At 85.1% G+C, this 25,440-nt stretch overlaps 1 protein-coding gene across 1 annotated transcript in view; it reads left to right on the top strand.

Annotated features, from left to right (window-relative positions):
• LOC125439452 (adhesion G protein-coupled receptor B1-like) overlaps positions 1-25,440 on the top strand; it is a 124,514-nt gene that overhangs the window by 87,220 nt on the left and 11,854 nt on the right. The window contains 3 exon segments of the mRNA XM_048508555.1: positions 23,318-23,357; positions 23,714-23,751; positions 23,753-23,821. Of these exon segments, the coding sequence (XP_048364512.1) occupies positions 23,318-23,357; positions 23,714-23,751; positions 23,753-23,821 (147 nt within the window).

The following is a 25,440-nucleotide window of genomic DNA, read 5'->3' as shown; positions in this document are numbered from 1 at the left end:
GGGGGGGGGGGGTGGGGGGGGGGGGGGGTGGGGGGGGGGGGGGGTGGGGGGGGGGGGGGGTGGGGGGGGGGGGGGGTGGGGGGGGGGGGGGGTGGGGGGGGGGGGGGGTGGGGGGGGGGGGGGGTGGGGGGGGGGGGGGGTGGGGGGGGGGGGGGGTGGGGGGGGGGGGGGGTGGGGGGGGGGGGGGGTGGGGGGGGGGGGGGGTGGGGGGGGGGGGGGGTGGGGGGGGGGGGGGGTGGGGGGGGGGGGGGGTGGGGGGGGGGGGGGGTGGGGGGGGGGGGGGGTGGGGGGGGGGGGGGGTGGGGGGGGGGGGGGGTGGGGGGGGGGGGGGGTGGGGGGGGGGGGGGGTGGGGGGGGGGGGGGGTGGGGGGGGGGGGGGGTGGGGGGGGGGGGGGGTGGGGGGGGGGGGGGGTGGGGGGGGGGGGGGGTGGGGGGGGGGGGGGGTGGGGGGGGGGGGGGGTGGGGGGGGGGGGGGGTGGGGGGGGGGGGGGGTGGGGGGGGGGGGGGGTGGGGGGGGGGGGGGGTGGGGGGGGGGGGGGGTGGGGGGGGGGGGGGGTGGGGGGGGGGGGGGGTGGGGGGGGGGGGGGGTGGGGGGGGGGGGGGGTGGGGGGGGGGGGGGGTGGGGGGGGGGGGGGGTGGGGGGGGGGGGGGGTGGGGGGGGGGGGGGGTGGGGGGGGGGGGGGGTGGGGGGGGGGGGGGGTGGGGGGGGGGGGGGGTGGGGGGGGGGGGGGGTGGGGGGGGGGGGGGGTGGGGGGGGGGGGGGGTGGGGGGGGGGGGGGGTGGGGGGGGGGGGGGGTGGGGGGGGGGGGGGGTGGGGGGGGGGGGGGGTGGGGGGGGGGGGGGGTGGGGGGGGGGGGGGGTGGGGGGGGGGGGGGGTGGGGGGGGGGGGGGGTGGGGGGGGGGGGGGGTGGGGGGGGGGGGGGGTGGGGGGGGGGGGGGGTGGGGGGGGGGGGGGGTGGGGGGGGGGGGGGGTGGGGGGGGGGGGGGGTGGGGGGGGGGGGGGGTGGGGGGGGGGGGGGGTGGGGGGGGGGGGGGGTGGGGGGGGGGGGGGGTGGGGGGGGGGGGGGGTGGGGGGGGGGGGGGGTGGGGGGGGGGGGGGGTGGGGGGGGGGGGGGGTGGGGGGGGGGGGGGGTGGGGGGGGGGGGGGGTGGGGGGGGGGGGGGGTGGGGGGGGGGGGGGGTGGGGGGGGGGGGGGGTGGGGGGGGGGGGGGGTGGGGGGGGGGGGGGGTGGGGGGGGGGGGGGGTGGGGGGGGGGGGGGGTGGGGGGGGGGGGGGGTGGGGGGGGGGGGGGGTGGGGGGGGGGGGGGGTGGGGGGGGGGGGGGGTGGGGGGGGGGGGGGGTGGGGGGGGGGGGGGGTGGGGGGGGGGGGGGGTGGGGGGGGGGGGGGGTGGGGGGGGGGGGGGGTGGGGGGGGGGGGGGGTGGGGGGGGGGGGGGGTGGGGGGGGGGGGGGGTGGGGGGGGGGGGGGGTGGGGGGGGGGGGGGGTGGGGGGGGGGGGGGGTGGGGGGGGGGGGGGGTGGGGGGGGGGGGGGGTGGGGGGGGGGGGGGGTGGGGGGGGGGGGGGGTGGGGGGGGGGGGGGGTGGGGGGGGGGGGGGGTGGGGGGGGGGGGGGGTGGGGGGGGGGGGGGGTGGGGGGGGGGGGGGGTGGGGGGGGGGGGGGGTGGGGGGGGGGGGGGGTGGGGGGGGGGGGGGGTGGGGGGGGGGGGGGGTGGGGGGGGGGGGGGGTGGGGGGGGGGGGGGGTGGGGGGGGGGGGGGGTGGGGGGGGGGGGGGGTGGGGGGGGGGGGGGGTGGGGGGGGGGGGGGGTGGGGGGGGGGGGGGGTGGGGGGGGGGGGGGGTGGGGGGGGGGGGGGGTGGGGGGGGGGGGGGGTGGGGGGGGGGGGGGGTGGGGGGGGGGGGGGGTGGGGGGGGGGGGGGGTGGGGGGGGGGGGGGGTGGGGGGGGGGGGGGGTGGGGGGGGGGGGGGGTGGGGGGGGGGGGGGGTGGGGGGGGGGGGGGGTGGGGGGGGGGGGGGGTGGGGGGGGGGGGGGGTGGGGGGGGGGGGGGGTGGGGGGGGGGGGGGGTGGGGGGGGGGGGGGGTGGGGGGGGGGGGGGGTGGGGGGGGGGGGGGGTGGGGGGGGGGGGGGGTGGGGGGGGGGGGGGGTGGGGGGGGGGGGGGGTGGGGGGGGGGGGGGGTGGGGGGGGGGGGGGGTGGGGGGGGGGGGGGGTGGGGGGGGGGGGGGGTGGGGGGGGGGGGGGGTGGGGGGGGGGGGGGGTGGGGGGGGGGGGGGGTGGGGGGGGGGGGGGGTGGGGGGGGGGGGGGGTGGGGGGGGGGGGGGGTGGGGGGGGGGGGGGGTGGGGGGGGGGGGGGGTGGGGGGGGGGGGGGGTGGGGGGGGGGGGGGGTGGGGGGGGGGGGGGGTGGGGGGGGGGGGGGGTGGGGGGGGGGGGGGGTGGGGGGGGGGGGGGGTGGGGGGGGGGGGGGGTGGGGGGGGGGGGGGGTGGGGGGGGGGGGGGGTGGGGGGGGGGGGGGGTGGGGGGGGGGGGGGGTGGGGGGGGGGGGGGGTGGGGGGGGGGGGGGGTGGGGGGGGGGGGGGGTGGGGGGGGGGGGGGGTGGGGGGGGGGGGGGGTGGGGGGGGGGGGGGGTGGGGGGGGGGGGGGGTGGGGGGGGGGGGGGGTGGGGGGGGGGGGGGGTGGGGGGGGGGGGGGGTGGGGGGGGGGGGGGGTGGGGGGGGGGGGGGGTGGGGGGGGGGGGGGGTGGGGGGGGGGGGGGGTGGGGGGGGGGGGGGGTGGGGGGGGGGGGGGGTGGGGGGGGGGGGGGGTGGGGGGGGGGGGGGGTGGGGGGGGGGGGGGGTGGGGGGGGGGGGGGGTGGGGGGGGGGGGGGGTGGGGGGGGGGGGGGGTGGGGGGGGGGGGGGGTGGGGGGGGGGGGGGGTGGGGGGGGGGGGGGGTGGGGGGGGGGGGGGGTGGGGGGGGGGGGGGGTGGGGGGGGGGGGGGGTGGGGGGGGGGGGGGGTGGGGGGGGGGGGGGGTGGGGGGGGGGGGGGGTGGGGGGGGGGGGGGGTGGGGGGGGGGGGGGGTGGGGGGGGGGGGGGGTGGGGGGGGGGGGGGGTGGGGGGGGGGGGGGGTGGGGGGGGGGGGGGGTGGGGGGGGGGGGGGGTGGGGGGGGGGGGGGGTGGGGGGGGGGGGGGGTGGGGGGGGGGGGGGGTGGGGGGGGGGGGGGGTGGGGGGGGGGGGGGGTGGGGGGGGGGGGGGGTGGGGGGGGGGGGGGGTGGGGGGGGGGGGGGGTGGGGGGGGGGGGGGGTGGGGGGGGGGGGGGGTGGGGGGGGGGGGGGGTGGGGGGGGGGGGGGGTGGGGGGGGGGGGGGGTGGGGGGGGGGGGGGGTGGGGGGGGGGGGGGGTGGGGGGGGGGGGGGGTGGGGGGGGGGGGGGGTGGGGGGGGGGGGGGGTGGGGGGGGGGGGGGGTGGGGGGGGGGGGGGGTGGGGGGGGGGGGGGGTGGGGGGGGGGGGGGGTGGGGGGGGGGGGGGGTGGGGGGGGGGGGGGGTGGGGGGGGGGGGGGGTGGGGGGGGGGGGGGGTGGGGGGGGGGGGGGGTGGGGGGGGGGGGGGGTGGGGGGGGGGGGGGGTGGGGGGGGGGGGGGGTGGGGGGGGGGGGGGGTGGGGGGGGGGGGGGGTGGGGGGGGGGGGGGGTGGGGGGGGGGGGGGGTGGGGGGGGGGGGGGGTGGGGGGGGGGGGGGGTGGGGGGGGGGGGGGGTGGGGGGGGGGGGGGGTGGGGGGGGGGGGGGGTGGGGGGGGGGGGGGGTGGGGGGGGGGGGGGGTGGGGGGGGGGGGGGGTGGGGGGGGGGGGGGGTGGGGGGGGGGGGGGGTGGGGGGGGGGGGGGGTGGGGGGGGGGGGGGGTGGGGGGGGGGGGGGGTGGGGGGGGGGGGGGGTGGGGGGGGGGGGGGGTGGGGGGGGGGGGGGGTGGGGGGGGGGGGGGGTGGGGGGGGGGGGGGGTGGGGGGGGGGGGGGGTGGGGGGGGGGGGGGGTGGGGGGGGGGGGGGGTGGGGGGGGGGGGGGGTGGGGGGGGGGGGGGGTGGGGGGGGGGGGGGGTGGGGGGGGGGGGGGGTGGGGGGGGGGGGGGGTGGGGGGGGGGGGGGGTGGGGGGGGGGGGGGGTGGGGGGGGGGGGGGGTGGGGGGGGGGGGGGGTGGGGGGGGGGGGGGGTGGGGGGGGGGGGGGGTGGGGGGGGGGGGGGGTGGGGGGGGGGGGGGGTGGGGGGGGGGGGGGGTGGGGGGGGGGGGGGGTGGGGGGGGGGGGGGGTGGGGGGGGGGGGGGGTGGGGGGGGGGGGGGGTGGGGGGGGGGGGGGGTGGGGGGGGGGGGGGGTGGGGGGGGGGGGGGGTGGGGGGGGGGGGGGGTGGGGGGGGGGGGGGGTGGGGGGGGGGGGGGGTGGGGGGGGGGGGGGGTGGGGGGGGGGGGGGGTGGGGGGGGGGGGGGGTGGGGGGGGGGGGGGGTGGGGGGGGGGGGGGGTGGGGGGGGGGGGGGGTGGGGGGGGGGGGGGGTGGGGGGGGGGGGGGGTGGGGGGGGGGGGGGGTGGGGGGGGGGGGGGGTGGGGGGGGGGGGGGGTGGGGGGGGGGGGGGGTGGGGGGGGGGGGGGGTGGGGGGGGGGGGGGGTGGGGGGGGGGGGGGGTGGGGGGGGGGGGGGGTGGGGGGGGGGGGGGGTGGGGGGGGGGGGGGGTGGGGGGGGGGGGGGGTGGGGGGGGGGGGGGGTGGGGGGGGGGGGGGGTGGGGGGGGGGGGGGGTGGGGGGGGGGGGGGGTGGGGGGGGGGGGGGGTGGGGGGGGGGGGGGGTGGGGGGGGGGGGGGGTGGGGGGGGGGGGGGGTGGGGGGGGGGGGGGGTGGGGGGGGGGGGGGGTGGGGGGGGGGGGGGGTGGGGGGGGGGGGGGGTGGGGGGGGGGGGGGGTGGGGGGGGGGGGGGGTGGGGGGGGGGGGGGGTGGGGGGGGGGGGGGGTGGGGGGGGGGGGGGGTGGGGGGGGGGGGGGGTGGGGGGGGGGGGGGGTGGGGGGGGGGGGGGGTGGGGGGGGGGGGGGGTGGGGGGGGGGGGGGGTGGGGGGGGGGGGGGGTGGGGGGGGGGGGGGGTGGGGGGGGGGGGGGGTGGGGGGGGGGGGGGGTGGGGGGGGGGGGGGGTGGGGGGGGGGGGGGGTGGGGGGGGGGGGGGGTGGGGGGGGGGGGGGGTGGGGGGGGGGGGGGGTGGGGGGGGGGGGGGGTGGGGGGGGGGGGGGGTGGGGGGGGGGGGGGGTGGGGGGGGGGGGGGGTGGGGGGGGGGGGGGGTGGGGGGGGGGGGGGGTGGGGGGGGGGGGGGGTGGGGGGGGGGGGGGGTGGGGGGGGGGGGGGGTGGGGGGGGGGGGGGGTGGGGGGGGGGGGGGGTGGGGGGGGGGGGGGGTGGGGGGGGGGGGGGGTGGGGGGGGGGGGGGGTGGGGGGGGGGGGGGGTGGGGGGGGGGGGGGGTGGGGGGGGGGGGGGGTGGGGGGGGGGGGGGGTGGGGGGGGGGGGGGGTGGGGGGGGGGGGGGGTGGGGGGGGGGGGGGGTGGGGGGGGGGGGGGGTGGGGGGGGGGGGGGGTGGGGGGGGGGGGGGGTGGGGGGGGGGGGGGGTGGGGGGGGGGGGGGGTGGGGGGGGGGGGGGGTGGGGGGGGGGGGGGGTGGGGGGGGGGGGGGGTGGGGGGGGGGGGGGGTGGGGGGGGGGGGGGGTGGGGGGGGGGGGGGGTGGGGGGGGGGGGGGGTGGGGGGGGGGGGGGGTGGGGGGGGGGGGGGGTGGGGGGGGGGGGGGGTGGGGGGGGGGGGGGGTGGGGGGGGGGGGGGGTGGGGGGGGGGGGGGGTGGGGGGGGGGGGGGGTGGGGGGGGGGGGGGGTGGGGGGGGGGGGGGGTGGGGGGGGGGGGGGGTGGGGGGGGGGGGGGGTGGGGGGGGGGGGGGGTGGGGGGGGGGGGGGGTGGGGGGGGGGGGGGGTGGGGGGGGGGGGGGGTGGGGGGGGGGGGGGGTGGGGGGGGGGGGGGGTGGGGGGGGGGGGGGGTGGGGGGGGGGGGGGGTGGGGGGGGGGGGGGGTGGGGGGGGGGGGGGGTGGGGGGGGGGGGGGGTGGGGGGGGGGGGGGGTGGGGGGGGGGGGGGGTGGGGGGGGGGGGGGGTGGGGGGGGGGGGGGGTGGGGGGGGGGGGGGGTGGGGGGGGGGGGGGGTGGGGGGGGGGGGGGGTGGGGGGGGGGGGGGGTGGGGGGGGGGGGGGGTGGGGGGGGGGGGGGGTGGGGGGGGGGGGGGGTGGGGGGGGGGGGGGGTGGGGGGGGGGGGGGGTGGGGGGGGGGGGGGGTGGGGGGGGGGGGGGGTGGGGGGGGGGGGGGGTGGGGGGGGGGGGGGGTGGGGGGGGGGGGGGGTGGGGGGGGGGGGGGGTGGGGGGGGGGGGGGGTGGGGGGGGGGGGGGGTGGGGGGGGGGGGGGGTGGGGGGGGGGGGGGGTGGGGGGGGGGGGGGGTGGGGGGGGGGGGGGGTGGGGGGGGGGGGGGGTGGGGGGGGGGGGGGGTGGGGGGGGGGGGGGGTGGGGGGGGGGGGGGGTGGGGGGGGGGGGGGGTGGGGGGGGGGGGGGGTGGGGGGGGGGGGGGGTGGGGGGGGGGGGGGGTGGGGGGGGGGGGGGGTGGGGGGGGGGGGGGGTGGGGGGGGGGGGGGGTGGGGGGGGGGGGGGGTGGGGGGGGGGGGGGGTGGGGGGGGGGGGGGGTGGGGGGGGGGGGGGGTGGGGGGGGGGGGGGGTGGGGGGGGGGGGGGGTGGGGGGGGGGGGGGGTGGGGGGGGGGGGGGGTGGGGGGGGGGGGGGGTGGGGGGGGGGGGGGGTGGGGGGGGGGGGGGGTGGGGGGGGGGGGGGGTGGGGGGGGGGGGGGGTGGGGGGGGGGGGGGGTGGGGGGGGGGGGGGGTGGGGGGGGGGGGGGGTGGGGGGGGGGGGGGGTGGGGGGGGGGGGGGGTGGGGGGGGGGGGGGGTGGGGGGGGGGGGGGGTGGGGGGGGGGGGGGGTGGGGGGGGGGGGGGGTGGGGGGGGGGGGGGGTGGGGGGGGGGGGGGGTGGGGGGGGGGGGGGGTGGGGGGGGGGGGGGGTGGGGGGGGGGGGGGGTGGGGGGGGGGGGGGGTGGGGGGGGGGGGGGGTGGGGGGGGGGGGGGGTGGGGGGGGGGGGGGGTGGGGGGGGGGGGGGGTGGGGGGGGGGGGGGGTGGGGGGGGGGGGGGGTGGGGGGGGGGGGGGGTGGGGGGGGGGGGGGGTGGGGGGGGGGGGGGGTGGGGGGGGGGGGGGGTGGGGGGGGGGGGGGGTGGGGGGGGGGGGGGGTGGGGGGGGGGGGGGGTGGGGGGGGGGGGGGGTGGGGGGGGGGGGGGGTGGGGGGGGGGGGGGGTGGGGGGGGGGGGGGGTGGGGGGGGGGGGGGGTGGGGGGGGGGGGGGGTGGGGGGGGGGGGGGGTGGGGGGGGGGGGGGGTGGGGGGGGGGGGGGGTGGGGGGGGGGGGGGGTGGGGGGGGGGGGGGGTGGGGGGGGGGGGGGGTGGGGGGGGGGGGGGGTGGGGGGGGGGGGGGGTGGGGGGGGGGGGGGGTGGGGGGGGGGGGGGGTGGGGGGGGGGGGGGGTGGGGGGGGGGGGGGGTGGGGGGGGGGGGGGGTGGGGGGGGGGGGGGGTGGGGGGGGGGGGGGGTGGGGGGGGGGGGGGGTGGGGGGGGGGGGGGGTGGGGGGGGGGGGGGGTGGGGGGGGGGGGGGGTGGGGGGGGGGGGGGGTGGGGGGGGGGGGGGGTGGGGGGGGGGGGGGGTGGGGGGGGGGGGGGGTGGGGGGGGGGGGGGGTGGGGGGGGGGGGGGGTGGGGGGGGGGGGGGGTGGGGGGGGGGGGGGGTGGGGGGGGGGGGGGGTGGGGGGGGGGGGGGGTGGGGGGGGGGGGGGGTGGGGGGGGGGGGGGGTGGGGGGGGGGGGGGGTGGGGGGGGGGGGGGGTGGGGGGGGGGGGGGGTGGGGGGGGGGGGGGGTGGGGGGGGGGGGGGGTGGGGGGGGGGGGGGGTGGGGGGGGGGGGGGGTGGGGGGGGGGGGGGGTGGGGGGGGGGGGGGGTGGGGGGGGGGGGGGGTGGGGGGGGGGGGGGGTGGGGGGGGGGGGGGGTGGGGGGGGGGGGGGGTGGGGGGGGGGGGGGGTGGGGGGGGGGGGGGGTGGGGGGGGGGGGGGGTGGGGGGGGGGGGGGGTGGGGGGGGGGGGGGGTGGGGGGGGGGGGGGGTGGGGGGGGGGGGGGGTGGGGGGGGGGGGGGGTGGGGGGGGGGGGGGGTGGGGGGGGGGGGGGGTGGGGGGGGGGGGGGGTGGGGGGGGGGGGGGGTGGGGGGGGGGGGGGGTGGGGGGGGGGGGGGGTGGGGGGGGGGGGGGGTGGGGGGGGGGGGGGGTGGGGGGGGGGGGGGGTGGGGGGGGGGGGGGGTGGGGGGGGGGGGGGGTGGGGGGGGGGGGGGGTGGGGGGGGGGGGGGGTGGGGGGGGGGGGGGGTGGGGGGGGGGGGGGGTGGGGGGGGGGGGGGGTGGGGGGGGGGGGGGGTGGGGGGGGGGGGGGGTGGGGGGGGGGGGGGGTGGGGGGGGGGGGGGGTGGGGGGGGGGGGGGGTGGGGGGGGGGGGGGGTGGGGGGGGGGGGGGGTGGGGGGGGGGGGGGGTGGGGGGGGGGGGGGGTGGGGGGGGGGGGGGGTGGGGGGGGGGGGGGGTGGGGGGGGGGGGGGGTGGGGGGGGGGGGGGGTGGGGGGGGGGGGGGGTGGGGGGGGGGGGGGGTGGGGGGGGGGGGGGGTGGGGGGGGGGGGGGGTGGGGGGGGGGGGGGGTGGGGGGGGGGGGGGGTGGGGGGGGGGGGGGGTGGGGGGGGGGGGGGGTGGGGGGGGGGGGGGGTGGGGGGGGGGGGGGGTGGGGGGGGGGGGGGGTGGGGGGGGGGGGGGGTGGGGGGGGGGGGGGGTGGGGGGGGGGGGGGGTGGGGGGGGGGGGGGGTGGGGGGGGGGGGGGGTGGGGGGGGGGGGGGGTGGGGGGGGGGGGGGGTGGGGGGGGGGGGGGGTGGGGGGGGGGGGGGGTGGGGGGGGGGGGGGGTGGGGGGGGGGGGGGGTGGGGGGGGGGGGGGGTGGGGGGGGGGGGGGGTGGGGGGGGGGGGGGGTGGGGGGGGGGGGGGGTGGGGGGGGGGGGGGGTGGGGGGGGGGGGGGGTGGGGGGGGGGGGGGGTGGGGGGGGGGGGGGGTGGGGGGGGGGGGGGGTGGGGGGGGGGGGGGGTGGGGGGGGGGGGGGGTGGGGGGGGGGGGGGGTGGGGGGGGGGGGGGGTGGGGGGGGGGGGGGGTGGGGGGGGGGGGGGGTGGGGGGGGGGGGGGGTGGGGGGGGGGGGGGGTGGGGGGGGGGGGGGGTGGGGGGGGGGGGGGGTGGGGGGGGGGGGGGGTGGGGGGGGGGGGGGGTGGGGGGGGGGGGGGGTGGGGGGGGGGGGGGGTGGGGGGGGGGGGGGGTGGGGGGGGGGGGGGGTGGGGGGGGGGGGGGGTGGGGGGGGGGGGGGGTGGGGGGGGGGGGGGGTGGGGGGGGGGGGGGGTGGGGGGGGGGGGGGGTGGGGGGGGGGGGGGGTGGGGGGGGGGGGGGGTGGGGGGGGGGGGGGGTGGGGGGGGGGGGGGGTGGGGGGGGGGGGGGGTGGGGGGGGGGGGGGGTGGGGGGGGGGGGGGGTGGGGGGGGGGGGGGGTGGGGGGGGGGGGGGGTGGGGGGGGGGGGGGGTGGGGGGGGGGGGGGGTGGGGGGGGGGGGGGGTGGGGGGGGGGGGGGGTGGGGGGGGGGGGGGGTGGGGGGGGGGGGGGGTGGGGGGGGGGGGGGGTGGGGGGGGGGGGGGGTGGGGGGGGGGGGGGGTGGGGGGGGGGGGGGGTGGGGGGGGGGGGGGGTGGGGGGGGGGGGGGGTGGGGGGGGGGGGGGGTGGGGGGGGGGGGGGGTGGGGGGGGGGGGGGGTGGGGGGGGGGGGGGGTGGGGGGGGGGGGGGGTGGGGGGGGGGGGGGGTGGGGGGGGGGGGGGGTGGGGGGGGGGGGGGGTGGGGGGGGGGGGGGGTGGGGGGGGGGGGGGGTGGGGGGGGGGGGGGGTGGGGGGGGGGGGGGGTGGGGGGGGGGGGGGGTGGGGGGGGGGGGGGGTGGGGGGGGGGGGGGGTGGGGGGGGGGGGGGGTGGGGGGGGGGGGGGGTGGGGGGGGGGGGGGGTGGGGGGGGGGGGGGGTGGGGGGGGGGGGGGGTGGGGGGGGGGGGGGGTGGGGGGGGGGGGGGGTGGGGGGGGGGGGGGGTGGGGGGGGGGGGGGGTGGGGGGGGGGGGGGGTGGGGGGGGGGGGGGGTGGGGGGGGGGGGGGGTGGGGGGGGGGGGGGGTGGGGGGGGGGGGGGGTGGGGGGGGGGGGGGGTGGGGGGGGGGGGGGGTGGGGGGGGGGGGGGGTGGGGGGGGGGGGGGGTGGGGGGGGGGGGGGGTGGGGGGGGGGGGGGGTGGGGGGGGGGGGGGGTGGGGGGGGGGGGGGGTGGGGGGGGGGGGGGGTGGGGGGGGGGGGGGGTGGGGGGGGGGGGGGGTGGGGGGGGGGGGGGGTGGGGGGGGGGGGGGGTGGGGGGGGGGGGGGGTGGGGGGGGGGGGGGGTGGGGGGGGGGGGGGGTGGGGGGGGGGGGGGGTGGGGGGGGGGGGGGGTGGGGGGGGGGGGGGGTGGGGGGGGGGGGGGGTGGGGGGGGGGGGGGGTGGGGGGGGGGGGGGGTGGGGGGGGGGGGGGGTGGGGGGGGGGGGGGGTGGGGGGGGGGGGGGGTGGGGGGGGGGGGGGGTGGGGGGGGGGGGGGGTGGGGGGGGGGGGGGGTGGGGGGGGGGGGGGGTGGGGGGGGGGGGGGGTGGGGGGGGGGGGGGGTGGGGGGGGGGGGGGGTGGGGGGGGGGGGGGGTGGGGGGGGGGGGGGGTGGGGGGGGGGGGGGGTGGGGGGGGGGGGGGGTGGGGGGGGGGGGGGGTGGGGGGGGGGGGGGGTGGGGGGGGGGGGGGGTGGGGGGGGGGGGGGGTGGGGGGGGGGGGGGGTGGGGGGGGGGGGGGGTGGGGGGGGGGGGGGGTGGGGGGGGGGGGGGGTGGGGGGGGGGGGGGGTGGGGGGGGGGGGGGGTGGGGGGGGGGGGGGGTGGGGGGGGGGGGGGGTGGGGGGGGGGGGGGGTGGGGGGGGGGGGGGGTGGGGGGGGGGGGGGGTGGGGGGGGGGGGGGGTGGGGGGGGGGGGGGGTGGGGGGGGGGGGGGGTGGGGGGGGGGGGGGGTGGGGGGGGGGGGGGGTGGGGGGGGGGGGGGGTGGGGGGGGGGGGGGGTGGGGGGGGGGGGGGGTGGGGGGGGGGGGGGGTGGGGGGGGGGGGGGGTGGGGGGGGGGGGGGGTGGGGGGGGGGGGGGGTGGGGGGGGGGGGGGGTGGGGGGGGGGGGGGGTGGGGGGGGGGGGGGGTGGGGGGGGGGGGGGGTGGGGGGGGGGGGGGGTGGGGGGGGGGGGGGGTGGGGGGGGGGGGGGGTGGGGGGGGGGGGGGGTGGGGGGGGGGGGGGGTGGGGGGGGGGGGGGGTGGGGGGGGGGGGGGGTGGGGGGGGGGGGGGGTGGGGGGGGGGGGGGGTGGGGGGGGGGGGGGGTGGGGGGGGGGGGGGGTGGGGGGGGGGGGGGGTGGGGGGGGGGGGGGGTGGGGGGGGGGGGGGGTGGGGGGGGGGGGGGGTGGGGGGGGGGGGGGGTGGGGGGGGGGGGGGGTGGGGGGGGGGGGGGGTGGGGGGGGGGGGGGGTGGGGGGGGGGGGGGGTGGGGGGGGGGGGGGGTGGGGGGGGGGGGGGGTGGGGGGGGGGGGGGGTGGGGGGGGGGGGGGGTGGGGGGGGGGGGGGGTGGGGGGGGGGGGGGGTGGGGGGGGGGGGGGGTGGGGGGGGGGGGGGGTGGGGGGGGGGGGGGGTGGGGGGGGGGGGGGGTGGGGGGGGGGGGGGGTGGGGGGGGGGGGGGGTGGGGGGGGGGGGGGGTGGGGGGGGGGGGGGGTGGGGGGGGGGGGGGGTGGGGGGGGGGGGGGGTGGGGGGGGGGGGGGGTGGGGGGGGGGGGGGGTGGGGGGGGGGGGGGGTGGGGGGGGGGGGGGGTGGGGGGGGGGGGGGGTGGGGGGGGGGGGGGGTGGGGGGGGGGGGGGGTGGGGGGGGGGGGGGGTGGGGGGGGGGGGGGGTGGGGGGGGGGGGGGGTGGGGGGGGGGGGGGGTGGGGGGGGGGGGGGGTGGGGGGGGGGGGGGGTGGGGGGGGGGGGGGGTGGGGGGGGGGGGGGGTGGGGGGGGGGGGGGGTGGGGGGGGGGGGGGGTGGGGGGGGGGGGGGGTGGGGGGGGGGGGGGGTGGGGGGGGGGGGGGGTGGGGGGGGGGGGGGGTGGGGGGGGGGGGGGGTGGGGGGGGGGGGGGGTGGGGGGGGGGGGGGGTGGGGGGGGGGGGGGGTGGGGGGGGGGGGGGGTGGGGGGGGGGGGGGGTGGGGGGGGGGGGGGGTGGGGGGGGGGGGGGGTGGGGGGGGGGGGGGGTGGGGGGGGGGGGGGGTGGGGGGGGGGGGGGGTGGGGGGGGGGGGGGGTGGGGGGGGGGGGGGGTGGGGGGGGGGGGGGGTGGGGGGGGGGGGGGGTGGGGGGGGGGGGGGGTGGGGGGGGGGGGGGGTGGGGGGGGGGGGGGGTGGGGGGGGGGGGGGGTGGGGGGGGGGGGGGGTGGGGGGGGGGGGGGGTGGGGGGGGGGGGGGGTGGGGGGGGGGGGGGGTGGGGGGGGGGGGGGGTGGGGGGGGGGGGGGGTGGGGGGGGGGGGGGGTGGGGGGGGGGGGGGGTGGGGGGGGGGGGGGGTGGGGGGGGGGGGGGGTGGGGGGGGGGGGGGGTGGGGGGGGGGGGGGGTGGGGGGGGGGGGGGGTGGGGGGGGGGGGGGGTGGGGGGGGGGGGGGGTGGGGGGGGGGGGGGGTGGGGGGGGGGGGGGGTGGGGGGGGGGGGGGGTGGGGGGGGGGGGGGGTGGGGGGGGGGGGGGGTGGGGGGGGGGGGGGGTGGGGGGGGGGGGGGGTGGGGGGGGGGGGGGGTGGGGGGGGGGGGGGGTGGGGGGGGGGGGGGGTGGGGGGGGGGGGGGGTGGGGGGGGGGGGGGGTGGGGGGGGGGGGGGGTGGGGGGGGGGGGGGGTGGGGGGGGGGGGGGGTGGGGGGGGGGGGGGGTGGGGGGGGGGGGGGGTGGGGGGGGGGGGGGGTGGGGGGGGGGGGGGGTGGGGGGGGGGGGGGGTGGGGGGGGGGGGGGGTGGGGGGGGGGGGGGGTGGGGGGGGGGGGGGGTGGGGGGGGGGGGGGGTGGGGGGGGGGGGGGGTGGGGGGGGGGGGGGGTGGGGGGGGGGGGGGGTGGGGGGGGGGGGGGGTGGGGGGGGGGGGGGGTGGGGGGGGGGGGGGGTGGGGGGGGGGGGGGGTGGGGGGGGGGGGGGGTGGGGGGGGGGGGGGGTGGGGGGGGGGGGGGGTGGGGGGGGGGGGGGGTGGGGGGGGGGGGGGGTGGGGGGGGGGGGGGGTGGGGGGGGGGGGGGGTGGGGGGGGGGGGGGGTGGGGGGGGGGGGGGGTGGGGGGGGGGGGGGGTGGGGGGGGGGGGGGGTGGGGGGGGGGGGGGGTGGGGGGGGGGGGGGGTGGGGGGGGGGGGGGGTGGGGGGGGGGGGGGGTGGGGGGGGGGGGGGGTGGGGGGGGGGGGGGGTGGGGGGGGGGGGGGGTGGGGGGGGGGGGGGGTGGGGGGGGGGGGGGGTGGGGGGGGGGGGGGGTGGGGGGGGGGGGGGGTGGGGGGGGGGGGGGGTGGGGGGGGGGGGGGGTGGGGGGGGGGGGGGGTGGGGGGGGGGGGGGGTGGGGGGGGGGGGGGGTGGGGGGGGGGGGGGGTGGGGGGGGGGGGGGGTGGGGGGGGGGGGGGGTGGGGGGGGGGGGGGGTGGGGGGGGGGGGGGGTGGGGGGGGGGGGGGGTGGGGGGGGGGGGGGGTGGGGGGGGGGGGGGGTGGGGGGGGGGGGGGGTGGGGGGGGGGGGGGGTGGGGGGGGGGGGGGGTGGGGGGGGGGGGGGGTGGGGGGGGGGGGGGGTGGGGGGGGGGGGGGGTGGGGGGGGGGGGGGGTGGGGGGGGGGGGGGGTGGGGGGGGGGGGGGGTGGGGGGGGGGGGGGGTGGGGGGGGGGGGGGGTGGGGGGGGGGGGGGGTGGGGGGGGGGGGGGGTGGGGGGGGGGGGGGGTGGGGGGGGGGGGGGGTGGGGGGGGGGGGGGGTGGGGGGGGGGGGGGGTGGGGGGGGGGGGGGGTGGGGGGGGGGGGGGGTGGGGGGGGGGGGGGGTGGGGGGGGGGGGGGGTGGGGGGGGGGGGGGGTGGGGGGGGGGGGGGGTGGGGGGGGGGGGGGGTGGGGGGGGGGGGGGGTGGGGGGGGGGGGGGGTGGGGGGGGGGGGGGGTGGGGGGGGGGGGGGGTGGGGGGGGGGGGGGGTGGGGGGGGGGGGGGGTGGGGGGGGGGGGGGGTGGGGGGGGGGGGGGGTGGGGGGGGGGGGGGGTGGGGGGGGGGGGGGGTGGGGGGGGGGGGGGGTGGGGGGGGGGGGGGGTGGGGGGGGGGGGGGGTGGGGGGGGGGGGGGGTGGGGGGGGGGGGGGGTGGGGGGGGGGGGGGGTGGGGGGGGGGGGGGGTGGGGGGGGGGGGGGGTGGGGGGGGGGGGGGGTGGGGGGGGGGGGGGGTGGGGGGGGGGGGGGGTGGGGGGGGGGGGGGGTGGGGGGGGGGGGGGGTGGGGGGGGGGGGGGGTGGGGGGGGGGGGGGGTGGGGGGGGGGGGGGGTGGGGGGGGGGGGGGGTGGGGGGGGGGGGGGGTGGGGGGGGGGGGGGGTGGGGGGGGGGGGGGGTGGGGGGGGGGGGGGGTGGGGGGGGGGGGGGGTGGGGGGGGGGGGGGGTGGGGGGGGGGGGGGGTGGGGGGGGGGGGGGGTGGGGGGGGGGGGGGGTGGGGGGGGGGGGGGGTGGGGGGGGGGGGGGGTGGGGGGGGGGGGGGGTGGGGGGGGGGGGGGGTGGGGGGGGGGGGGGGTGGGGGGGGGGGGGGGTGGGGGGGGGGGGGGGTGGGGGGGGGGGGGGGTGGGGGGGGGGGGGGGTGGGGGGGGGGGGGGGTGGGGGGGGGGGGGGGTGGGGGGGGGGGGGGGTGGGGGGGGGGGGGGGTGGGGGGGGGGGGGGGTGGGGGGGGGGGGGGGTGGGGGGGGGGGGGGGTGGGGGGGGGGGGGGGTGGGGGGGGGGGGGGGTGGGGGGGGGGGGGGGTGGGGGGGGGGGGGGGTGGGGGGGGGGGGGGGTGGGGGGGGGGGGGGGTGGGGGGGGGGGGGGGTGGGGGGGGGGGGGGGTGGGGGGGGGGGGGGGTGGGGGGGGGGGGGGGTGGGGGGGGGGGGGGGTGGGGGGGGGGGGGGGTGGGGGGGGGGGGGGGTGGGGGGGGGGGGGGGTGGGGGGGGGGGGGGGTGGGGGGGGGGGGGGGTGGGGGGGGGGGGGGGTGGGGGGGGGGGGGGGTGGGGGGGGGGGGGGGTGGGGGGGGGGGGGGGTGGGGGGGGGGGGGGGTGGGGGGGGGGGGGGGTGGGGGGGGGGGGGGGTGGGGGGGGGGGGGGGTGGGGGGGGGGGGGGGTGGGGGGGGGGGGGGGTGGGGGGGGGGGGGGGTGGGGGGGGGGGGGGGTGGGGGGGGGGGGGGGTGGGGGGGGGGGGGGGTGGGGGGGGGGGGGGGTGGGGGGGGGGGGGGGTGGGGGGGGGGGGGGGTGGGGGGGGGGGGGGGTGGGGGGGGGGGGGGGTGGGGGGGGGGGGGGGTGGGGGGGGGGGGGGGTGGGGGGGGGGGGGGGTGGGGGGGGGGGGGGGTGGGGGGGGGGGGGGGTGGGGGGGGGGGGGGGTGGGGGGGGGGGGGGGTGGGGGGGGGGGGGGGTGGGGGGGGGGGGGGGTGGGGGGGGGGGGGGGTGGGGGGGGGGGGGGGTGGGGGGGGGGGGGGGTGGGGGGGGGGGGGGGTGGGGGGGGGGGGGGGTGGGGGGGGGGGGGGGTGGGGGGGGGGGGGGGTGGGGGGGGGGGGGGGTGGGGGGGGGGGGGGGTGGGGGGGGGGGGGGGTGGGGGGGGGGGGGGGTGGGGGGGGGGGGGGGTGGGGGGGGGGGGGGGTGGGGGGGGGGGGGGGTGGGGGGGGGGGGGGGTGGGGGGGGGGGGGGGTGGGGGGGGGGGGGGGTGGGGGGGGGGGGGGGTGGGGGGGGGGGGGGGTGGGGGGGGGGGGGGGTGGGGGGGGGGGGGGGTGGGGGGGGGGGGGGGTGGGGGGGGGGGGGGGTGGGGGGGGGGGGGGGTGGGGGGGGGGGGGGGTGGGGGGGGGGGGGGGTGGGGGGGGGGGGGGGTGGGGGGGGGGGGGGGTGGGGGGGGGGGGGGGTGGGGGGGGGGGGGGGTGGGGGGGGGGGGGGGTGGGGGGGGGGGGGGGTGGGGGGGGGGGGGGGTGGGGGGGGGGGGGGGTGGGGGGGGGGGGGGGTGGGGGGGGGGGGGGGTGGGGGGGGGGGGGGGTGGGGGGGGGGGGGGGTGGGGGGGGGGGGGGGTGGGGGGGGGGGGGGGTGGGGGGGGGGGGGGGTGGGGGGGGGGGGGGGTGGGGGGGGGGGGGGGTGGGGGGGGGGGGGGGTGGGGGGGGGGGGGGGTGGGGGGGGGGGGGGGTGGGGGGGGGGGGGGGTGGGGGGGGGGGGGGGTGGGGGGGGGGGGGGGTGGGGGGGGGGGGGGGTGGGGGGGGGGGGGGGTGGGGGGGGGGGGGGGTGGGGGGGGGGGGGGGTGGGGGGGGGGGGGGGTGGGGGGGGGGGGGGGTGGGGGGGGGGGGGGGTGGGGGGGGGGGGGGGTGGGGGGGGGGGGGGGTGGGGGGGGGGGGGGGTGGGGGGGGGGGGGGGTGGGGGGGGGGGGGGGTGGGGGGGGGGGGGGGTGGGGGGGGGGGGGGGTGGGGGGGGGGGGGGGTGGGGGGGGGGGGGGGTGGGGGGGGGGGGGGGTGGGGGGGGGGGGGGGTGGGGGGGGGGGGGGGTGGGGGGGGGGGGGGGTGGGGGGGGGGGGGGGTGGGGGGGGGGGGGGGTGGGGGGGGGGGGGGGTGGGGGGGGGGGGGGGTGGGGGGGGGGGGGGGTGGGGGGGGGGGGGGGTGGGGGGGGGGGGGGGTGGGGGGGGGGGGGGGTGGGGGGGGGGGGGGGTGGGGGGGGGGGGGGGTGGGGGGGGGGGGGGGTGGGGGGGGGGGGGGGTGGGGGGGGGGGGGGGTGGGGGGGGGGGGGGGTGGGGGGGGGGGGGGGTGGGGGGGGGGGGGGGTGGGGGGGGGGGGGGGTGGGGGGGGGGGGGGGTGGGGGGGGGGGGGGGTGGGGGGGGGGGGGGGTGGGGGGGGGGGGGGGTGGGGGGGGGGGGGGGTGGGGGGGGGGGGGGGTGGGGGGGGGGGGGGGTGGGGGGGGGGGGGGGTGGGGGGGGGGGGGGGTGGGGGGGGGGGGGGGTGGGGGGGGGGGGGGGTGGGGGGGGGGGGGGGTGGGGGGGGGGGGGGGTGGGGGGGGGGGGGGGTGGGGGGGGGGGGGGGTGGGGGGGGGGGGGGGTGGGGGGGGGGGGGGGTGGGGGGGGGGGGGGGTGGGGGGGGGGGGGGGTGGGGGGGGGGGGGGGTGGGGGGGGGGGGGGGTGGGGGGGGGGGGGGGTGGGGGGGGGGGGGGGTGGGGGGGGGGGGGGGTGGGGGGGGGGGGGGGTGGGGGGGGGGGGGGGTGGGGGGGGGGGGGGGTGGGGGGGGGGGGGGGTGGGGGGGGGGGGGGGTGGGGGGGGGGGGGGGTGGGGGGGGGGGGGGGTGGGGGGGGGGGGGGGTGGGGGGGGGGGGGGGTGGGGGGGGGGGGGGGTGGGGGGGGGGGGGGGTGGGGGGGGGGGGGGGTGGGGGGGGGGGGGGGTGGGGGGGGGGGGGGGTGGGGGGGGGGGGGGGTGGGGGGGGGGGGGGGTGGGGGGGGGGGGGGGTGGGGGGGGGGGGGGGTGGGGGGGGGGGGGGGTGGGGGGGGGGGGGGGTGGGGGGGGGGGGGGGTGGGGGGGGGGGGGGGTGGGGGGGGGGGGGGGTGGGGGGGGGGGGGGGTGGGGGGGGGGGGGGGTGGGGGGGGGGGGGGGTGGGGGGGGGGGGGGGTGGGGGGGGGGGGGGGTGGGGGGGGGGGGGGGTGGGGGGGGGGGGGGGTGGGGGGGGGGGGGGGTGGGGGGGGGGGGGGGTGGGGGGGGGGGGGGGTGGGGGGGGGGGGGGGTGGGGGGGGGGGGGGGTGGGGGGGGGGGGGGGTGGGGGGGGGGGGGGGTGGGGGGGGGGGGGGGTGGGGGGGGGGGGGGGTGGGGGGGGGGGGGGGTGGGGGGGGGGGGGGGTGGGGGGGGGGGGGGGTGGGGGGGGGGGGGGGTGGGGGGGGGGGGGGGTGGGGGGGGGGGGGGGTGGGGGGGGGGGGGGGTGGGGGGGGGGGGGGGTGGGGGGGGGGGGGGGTGGGGGGGGGGGGGGGTGGGGGGGGGGGGGGGTGGGGGGGGGGGGGGGTGGGGGGGGGGGGGGGTGGGGGGGGGGGGGGGTGGGGGGGGGGGGGGGTGGGGGGGGGGGGGGGTGGGGGGGGGGGGGGGTGGGGGGGGGGGGGGGTGGGGGGGGGGGGGGGTGGGGGGGGGGGGGGGTGGGGGGGGGGGGGGGTGGGGGGGGGGGGGGGTGGGGGGGGGGGGGGGTGGGGGGGGGGGGGGGTGGGGGGGGGGGGGGGTGGGGGGGGGGGGGGGTGGGGGGGGGGGGGGGTGGGGGGGGGGGGGGGTGGGGGGGGGGGGGGGTGGGGGGGGGGGGGGGTGGGGGGGGGGGGGGGTGGGGGGGGGGGGGGGTGGGGGGGGGGGGGGGTGGGGGGGGGGGGGGGTGGGGGGGGGGGGGGGTGGGGGGGGGGGGGGGTGGGGGGGGGGGGGGGTGGGGGGGGGGGGGGGTGGGGGGGGGGGGGGGTGGGGGGGGGGGGGGGTGGGGGGGGGGGGGGGTGGGGGGGGGGGGGGGTGGGGGGGGGGGGGGGTGGGGGGGGGGGGGGGTGGGGGGGGGGGGGGGTGGGGGGGGGGGGGGGTGGGGGGGGGGGGGGGTGGGGGGGGGGGGGGGTGGGGGGGGGGGGGGGTGGGGGGGGGGGGGGGTGGGGGGGGGGGGGGGTGGGGGGGGGGGGGGGTGGGGGGGGGGGGGGGTGGGGGGGGGGGGGGGTGGGGGGGGGGGGGGGTGGGGGGGGGGGGGGGTGGGGGGGGGGGGGGGTGGGGGGGGGGGGGGGTGGGGGGGGGGGGGGGTGGGGGGGGGGGGGGGTGGGGGGGGGGGGGGGTGGGGGGGGGGGGGGGTGGGGGGGGGGGGGGGTGGGGGGGGGGGGGGGTGGGGGGGGGGGGGGGTGGGGGGGGGGGGGGGTGGGGGGGGGGGGGGGTGGGGGGGGGGGGGGGTGGGGGGGGGGGGGGGTGGGGGGGGGGGGGGGTGGGGGGGGGGGGGGGTGGGGGGGGGGGGGGGTGGGGGGGGGGGGGGGTGGGGGGGGGGGGGGGTGGGGGGGGGGGGGGGTGGGGGGGGGGGGGGGTGGGGGGGGGGGGGGGTGGGGGGGGGGGGGGGTGGGGGGGGGGGGGGGTGGGGGGGGGGGGGGGTGGGGGGGGGGGGGGGTGGGGGGGGGGGGGGGTGGGGGGGGGGGGGGGTGGGGGGGGGGGGGGGTGGGGGGGGGGGGGGGTGGGGGGGGGGGGGGGTGGGGGGGGGGGGGGGTGGGGGGGGGGGGGGGTGGGGGGGGGGGGGGGTGGGGGGGGGGGGGGGTGGGGGGGGGGGGGGGTGGGGGGGGGGGGGGGTGGGGGGGGGGGGGGGTGGGGGGGGGGGGGGGTGGGGGGGGGGGGGGGTGGGGGGGGGGGGGGGTGGGGGGGGGGGGGGGTGGGGGGGGGGGGGGGTGGGGGGGGGGGGGGGTGGGGGGGGGGGGGGGTGGGGGGGGGGGGGGGTGGGGGGGGGGGGGGGTGGGGGGGGGGGGGGGTGGGGGGGGGGGGGGGTGGGGGGGGGGGGGGGTGGGGGGGGGGGGGGGTGGGGGGGGGGGGGGGTGGGGGGGGGGGGGGGTGGGGGGGGGGGGGGGTGGGGGGGGGGGGGGGTGGGGGGGGGGGGGGGTGGGGGGGGGGGGGGGTGGGGGGGGGGGGGGGTGGGGGGGGGGGGGGGTGGGGGGGGGGGGGGGTGGGGGGGGGGGGGGGTGGGGGGGGGGGGGGGTGGGGGGGGGGGGGGGTGGGGGGGGGGGGGGGTGGGGGGGGGGGGGGGTGGGGGGGGGGGGGGGTGGGGGGGGGGGGGGGTGGGGGGGGGGGGGGGTGGGGGGGGGGGGGGGTGGGGGGGGGGGGGGGTGGGGGGGGGGGGGGGTGGGGGGGGGGGGGGGTGGGGGGGGGGGGGGGTGGGGGGGGGGGGGGGTGGGGGGGGGGGGGGGTGGGGGGGGGGGGGGGTGGGGGGGGGGGGGGGTGGGGGGGGGGGGGGGTGGGGGGGGGGGGGGGTGGGGGGGGGGGGGGGTGGGGGGGGGGGGGGGTGGGGGGGGGGGGGGGTGGGGGGGGGGGGGGGTGGGGGGGGGGGGGGGTGGGGGGGGGGGGGGGTGGGGGGGGGGGGGGGTGGGGGGGGGGGGGGGTGGGGGGGGGGGGGGGTGGGGGGGGGGGGGGGTGGGGGGGGGGGGGGGTGGGGGGGGGGGGGGGTGGGGGGGGGGGGGGGTGGGGGGGGGGGGGGGTGGGGGGGGGGGGGGGTGGGGGGGGGGGGGGGTGGGGGGGGGGGGGGGTGGGGGGGGGGGGGGGTGGGGGGGGGGGGGGGTGGGGGGGGGGGGGGGTGGGGGGGGGGGGGGGTGGGGGGGGGGGGGGGTGGGGGGGGGGGGGGGTGGGGGGGGGGGGGGGTGGGGGGGGGGGGGGGTGGGGGGGGGGTAGGACCGGGGGTGGGGGGGGGGGGGGGGGATTCCTCTTGCCATCATCCGGTAGGGCCTTATGGGCTCTTGAGCAGGTTCTGGCAGGGTCTCCAAAATGAATTATCTCCACCAGGCTTTTTGGTGGTGTGGGGGAGGATAGTATGGACTGGGTAATGCATGTAAAAGACTTCCACCTGGTGTCCCTGGCCCTTTCCCCACCTTATCTTAAGCTCCGCGCCACTCTCCTAAAGTAGCGCTGGGTCCAGCTGCACTCCCCACTGAAGCGGCGGCGAGAACGCGAGCTGCCCTGAGCCTGCCTCTCTCATGCCCCCTCAGCACACGTCTTCTACGCCTTTTCAAACAGCTCCTTTTGACACCCTCTCACAAAGCGCAGGGTCGTGGAGAAGCTGGGGCATGTGCCAGGAATTGCGCACGCTGTGAGTTGCGCACAGCAACCCTCTGACAAGGGTGTAAGTGGGGAAAGGGCCCCTATTTATAATTTATTATTATTTATTTGATTTGGTATACCGCCCTATCCCCGAAGGGCTCTAGAGCAGGGGTCTGCAACCTGGGGCTCTCCTGATGTTCATGGACTACAATTGGCCATTCTGGCAGGGGCTGATGGGAATTGTAGTCTATGAACATCTGGAGAGCCACAGGTTGCAGACCCCTGCCCTAGAGAGCCGCTGCTAACCTGAGCAGACAATACTGACCTTGCTGGACCAGTGGCCTGATTCAGTCAAAGGCCAGCTTCGGGCGTGTTTAGGCAGGGGCTGCGGCTCAGTGCTTTGGCTGCAGGTTCAATCACCAGCATTTCCAAGTTAAAAGAACAAGATAGTAGACGATGTGAAATCTCTTCCTGATACTTGGGAGAGCCGTTGCCAAGTCTGAGTAGACCCTACTAACTGTGGGGAACCAAGGGTCCTCCTTAGTGGAAGGTAACTTCATGTGTAACATTGAATTCTTTAAAAAGAGCAATTCAGCTTCTTCCTTTGGAATCCAGGGGTCTGCCACGCAGAAGGGGTTTGAGGCTCCTTACCTCTGTGGATGCTATGGGGAGGCCCATCGAGAGTTGTGGCATGTACGCAGATGTTCTCAAGTTCAGTCCCCACCCATTGCAACTGGGCACATGTATAGTGAGGAAGCAAAAATCTTTCCATATCCTGAACGATACAGTCAGATAAATATGTCAAAGAAGGGGAAGAAAACAACAAATGTACCCCAACAGCTTAACACTTGTAAAAACATGAACAACTAAATGGACTAAAATGTACCGAAGGGTAAACTTTACGCAGTGATAAAACAGGTGTTCACAGCCGTAAAAATGATCTAACATGCAAGCCACCTTGTGATATTTAACCTCATTTTCCTTGCAGCATGTGCGAATAGCGCAGCTTGGTTTGATAAATATGAATCAGTGTCCAACAATAAATAAATCACATTTTCAGCATTCATAGTGCCCACAGCAATTGGAAGGAGCTTCTGAATAAATTTGGTTCAGGGCACACTTCTAATCTCCCTCCCTCCCTCCCTCCCTCCCTCCCTCCCTCTCTATCTATCTATCTATCTATCTATCTATCTATCTATCTATCTATCTATCTATCTATCTATCTATCTATCTATCTATCTATCTATCTATCTATCTATCTATCTATCTACCCATCTATCTACCTATCTATCTACCCATCTATCTACCCATCTATCTACCCATCTATCTATCTATCTATCTATCTATCTATCTATCTATCTATCTATCTATCTATCTATCTATCTACCTATCTATCTATCTATCTATCTATCTATCTATCTATCTATCTATCTATCTATCTATCTATCTATCTATCTATCTATCTATCTATCTATCTATCTATCTATCTATCTATCTATCTATCTATCTATCTATCTATCTATCTATCTATCTATCTATCTATCTATCTATCTATCTATCTATCTATCTATCTATCTATCTATCTATCTATCTATCTATCTATCTATCTATCTATCTATCTATCTATCTATCTATCTATCTATCTATCTATCTATCTATCTATCTATCTATCTATCTATCTAATGTGCAATTTATAACCCAAATCTCGGCGCTATGCATATAGTTCCAGAATAAAACTCAGAACAATAAAACATAAGGGTGTTCCATGAAATCCATTGAAACCAACAACTACTAAAGGCCTGGGTAAACAGCAATGTTTTCACCTTGCGCCTGAACCCATATCAGGTTGGCACGGGACTTAACACTCTTAAAAGGAGGTTGTTTCTGGCACTTCTGAGCCTTTACCCATAGAGAAATCCCTCCCCGTGCCCCCCCACTCCCCACCGCACCTCAGCAGCGGAAGCGATCACCAGGAGGAACAGCGAAAGAGGCGTTGAAGCAGGTACACCACCGGTTTGCGCAGTGTCAGAATGGTTCCGCGGAACACCTTGTCTCAGGGCACTTCTGAGTCGAGAAAATTCAGCAGCAAAAGTTGCCCCGTGAAACTATCCGTAGAAAGAGGGAAATTTGCTATCCTCCACTATTAATACGTTTTATGTCTTTCTACCCCCAGAGACGGAAATCCCGGTATGCAGAGCTAGATTTTGAGGTGAGTGCTTTTCATCATGGGAAGGGTGTGTTAGACTGAAGGACAGGTGACTTGAGAAAAGACCCTCCTTTTCCCCTCCGTTGTCCATGGTACAGGTGTACATTCACCACCAACAAAAAATCCACGCTGAAAGAAAGCTGAGCGAAGTTGTGAATTTTGATTTTCATGCTGAAAAGCTCACGTTCAGGGACTTTAGTGGAATCAGGCGCAGGAAATCTTTTGAACCCGGGGAGCAATTTCTGAGCTAGTTGGAAGCTTCTACATCAAACAGAGCTTAAGGCCTGTAAGACCCCCTTCTTGTGAAAGCCTCGGGGCTCACAGAATCCTTGTAATCCTTCTGTCTTTCTTGCCTGCTTCCAGGCACGCACACGAGAAAACGTCACCTAGACATATGTTCCTGCGGACTTCTTGAATCGGAAATTGCAGCATGCAGAGAAAGAGAAGGAGTCTCCGACGGCGGACAGCAAGGTGAGCTCTCCGAATCCTCTACCCGAAATCCCCGTCTTTCAGGGTGTATGCTCTGATTCTGGCAAAGAGGGGACCTGAGAGATTGTCCCCTCCTTCCCCTTCTCCCAAAACTGTGATTTGGCATCTTTGGACCCGACTCCTCTGCTATACAAGCCGCGTTACAGCTATCAGGGAATTCGTATTACAGCAAATTCGCGCCAAATGCGAAAATTCGGTGTCATCATAGAATTGATTAGCCTACTGGTATATGTCTGAAAAATTTCAAACTGGCCAGAATGGAATAGGACATCTCTTTTTTTCATTAATTCTCTACAGTCCCGTGAGATCGCTCACGCATGGTCCAAATATCCTGGTTGAGCAGGAGGAATACCCCATTCCATACAAGAATTTTGCCCAGTTCCCTGTCCTCAAGTGAGTTTGCCCTGCAATATTTCTCCCATCCTGGGGTATTCAAAAATCGCCAAATTGGTGATTCTTTTCAGTAATCCTGGGGTGAGCCCACTACCATGCAAACACCAGGGGAGCAGAACTGGTTTATTTTTCCCGCCCAGCCACCTGATCTCCCTGCCCCTCCTCCCACCCTCCTGACCTTCCTGCCTGATGTTCATTCAAGCTGCCACTCAAAAACAATAGCCAATCAGAACACCGGACACCAGGCATGCTCAGACATGCTCGCAATGTAAATACAAAAGTCCCAGGCTCACGCGAAACAAACTGGAGTATTTCTTCCCCGTCTTTATTGAATTCCTTCACAAAACAAGCGGCCATGTGAAGGGAGAAACCACGATAAAACAGATCAGAATTGTAAGAAACTGGCTATAACCAGGAATGATCGTGCCATGCGGAAATGGCCTCTGACATTTTTGTAAGCCATGGATGGAGTGACAAATCAGGGATTGAGGGAGGAGAAACAGAGAGAGAGACATCTGGCAGAGCCTTGACTCTCAAAAGCCCCCCAAAGAGAGAGCGTGGTGGTGTGGTTAAGAGCAATGGACTCTAATGTCGAGAACCAGGTTCGATTCCCCATTCCTCCCTGTGAGCCGGAGACTCTGATCTAGTGAACTAGGTTTATTTCCTCGCTTCTTCCCATGAAGCCTGCTGGGTGTCCTTGGGCTAGTCACAGTTCATTCAGAACTCTCTCAGCAGTGGCGTAGGAGGTTAAGAGCTCGTGTATCTAATCTGGAGGAACCGGGTTTGATTCCCAGCTCTGCCTCCTGAGCTGTGGAGGCTTATCTGGGGAACTCAGATTAGCCTGTACACTCCCACACACGCCAGCTGGGTGACCTTGGGCTAGTCACAGCTTCTCGGAGCTCTCTCAGCCCCACCTACCTCACAGGGTGTTTGTTGTGAGGGGGGAAGGGCAAGGAGATTGTAAGCCCCTTTGAGTCTCCTGCAGGAGAGAAAGGGGGGATATAAATCCAAACTCTTCTTCTTCTTCTTCTTCTTACCACACTGTCCTGCCTGAAGTCAAAGAGACTCAAATCCTCTAGGACGCCTGCAGTGTGTCCAGCACCTAAACGCTTTGAGCTTCAAATGGTGCTGAGGAGTAAAACCCAATCCTGGTTCTCTCTTGGTATGTTTTAGGCCATAAAAAACTATTTGAGCCGCTTTCTTCGGGC

This window comes from Sphaerodactylus townsendi, linkage group LG09, assembly GCF_021028975.2.
Source record: "Sphaerodactylus townsendi isolate TG3544 linkage group LG09, MPM_Stown_v2.3, whole genome shotgun sequence".
In the NCBI taxonomy this organism is placed as follows: domain Eukaryota; kingdom Metazoa; phylum Chordata; class Lepidosauria; order Squamata; family Sphaerodactylidae; genus Sphaerodactylus; species Sphaerodactylus townsendi.
The sequence above is the reverse complement of the archived record's forward strand: the minus strand, read 5'-3'. Positions and strand labels throughout refer to the sequence as shown.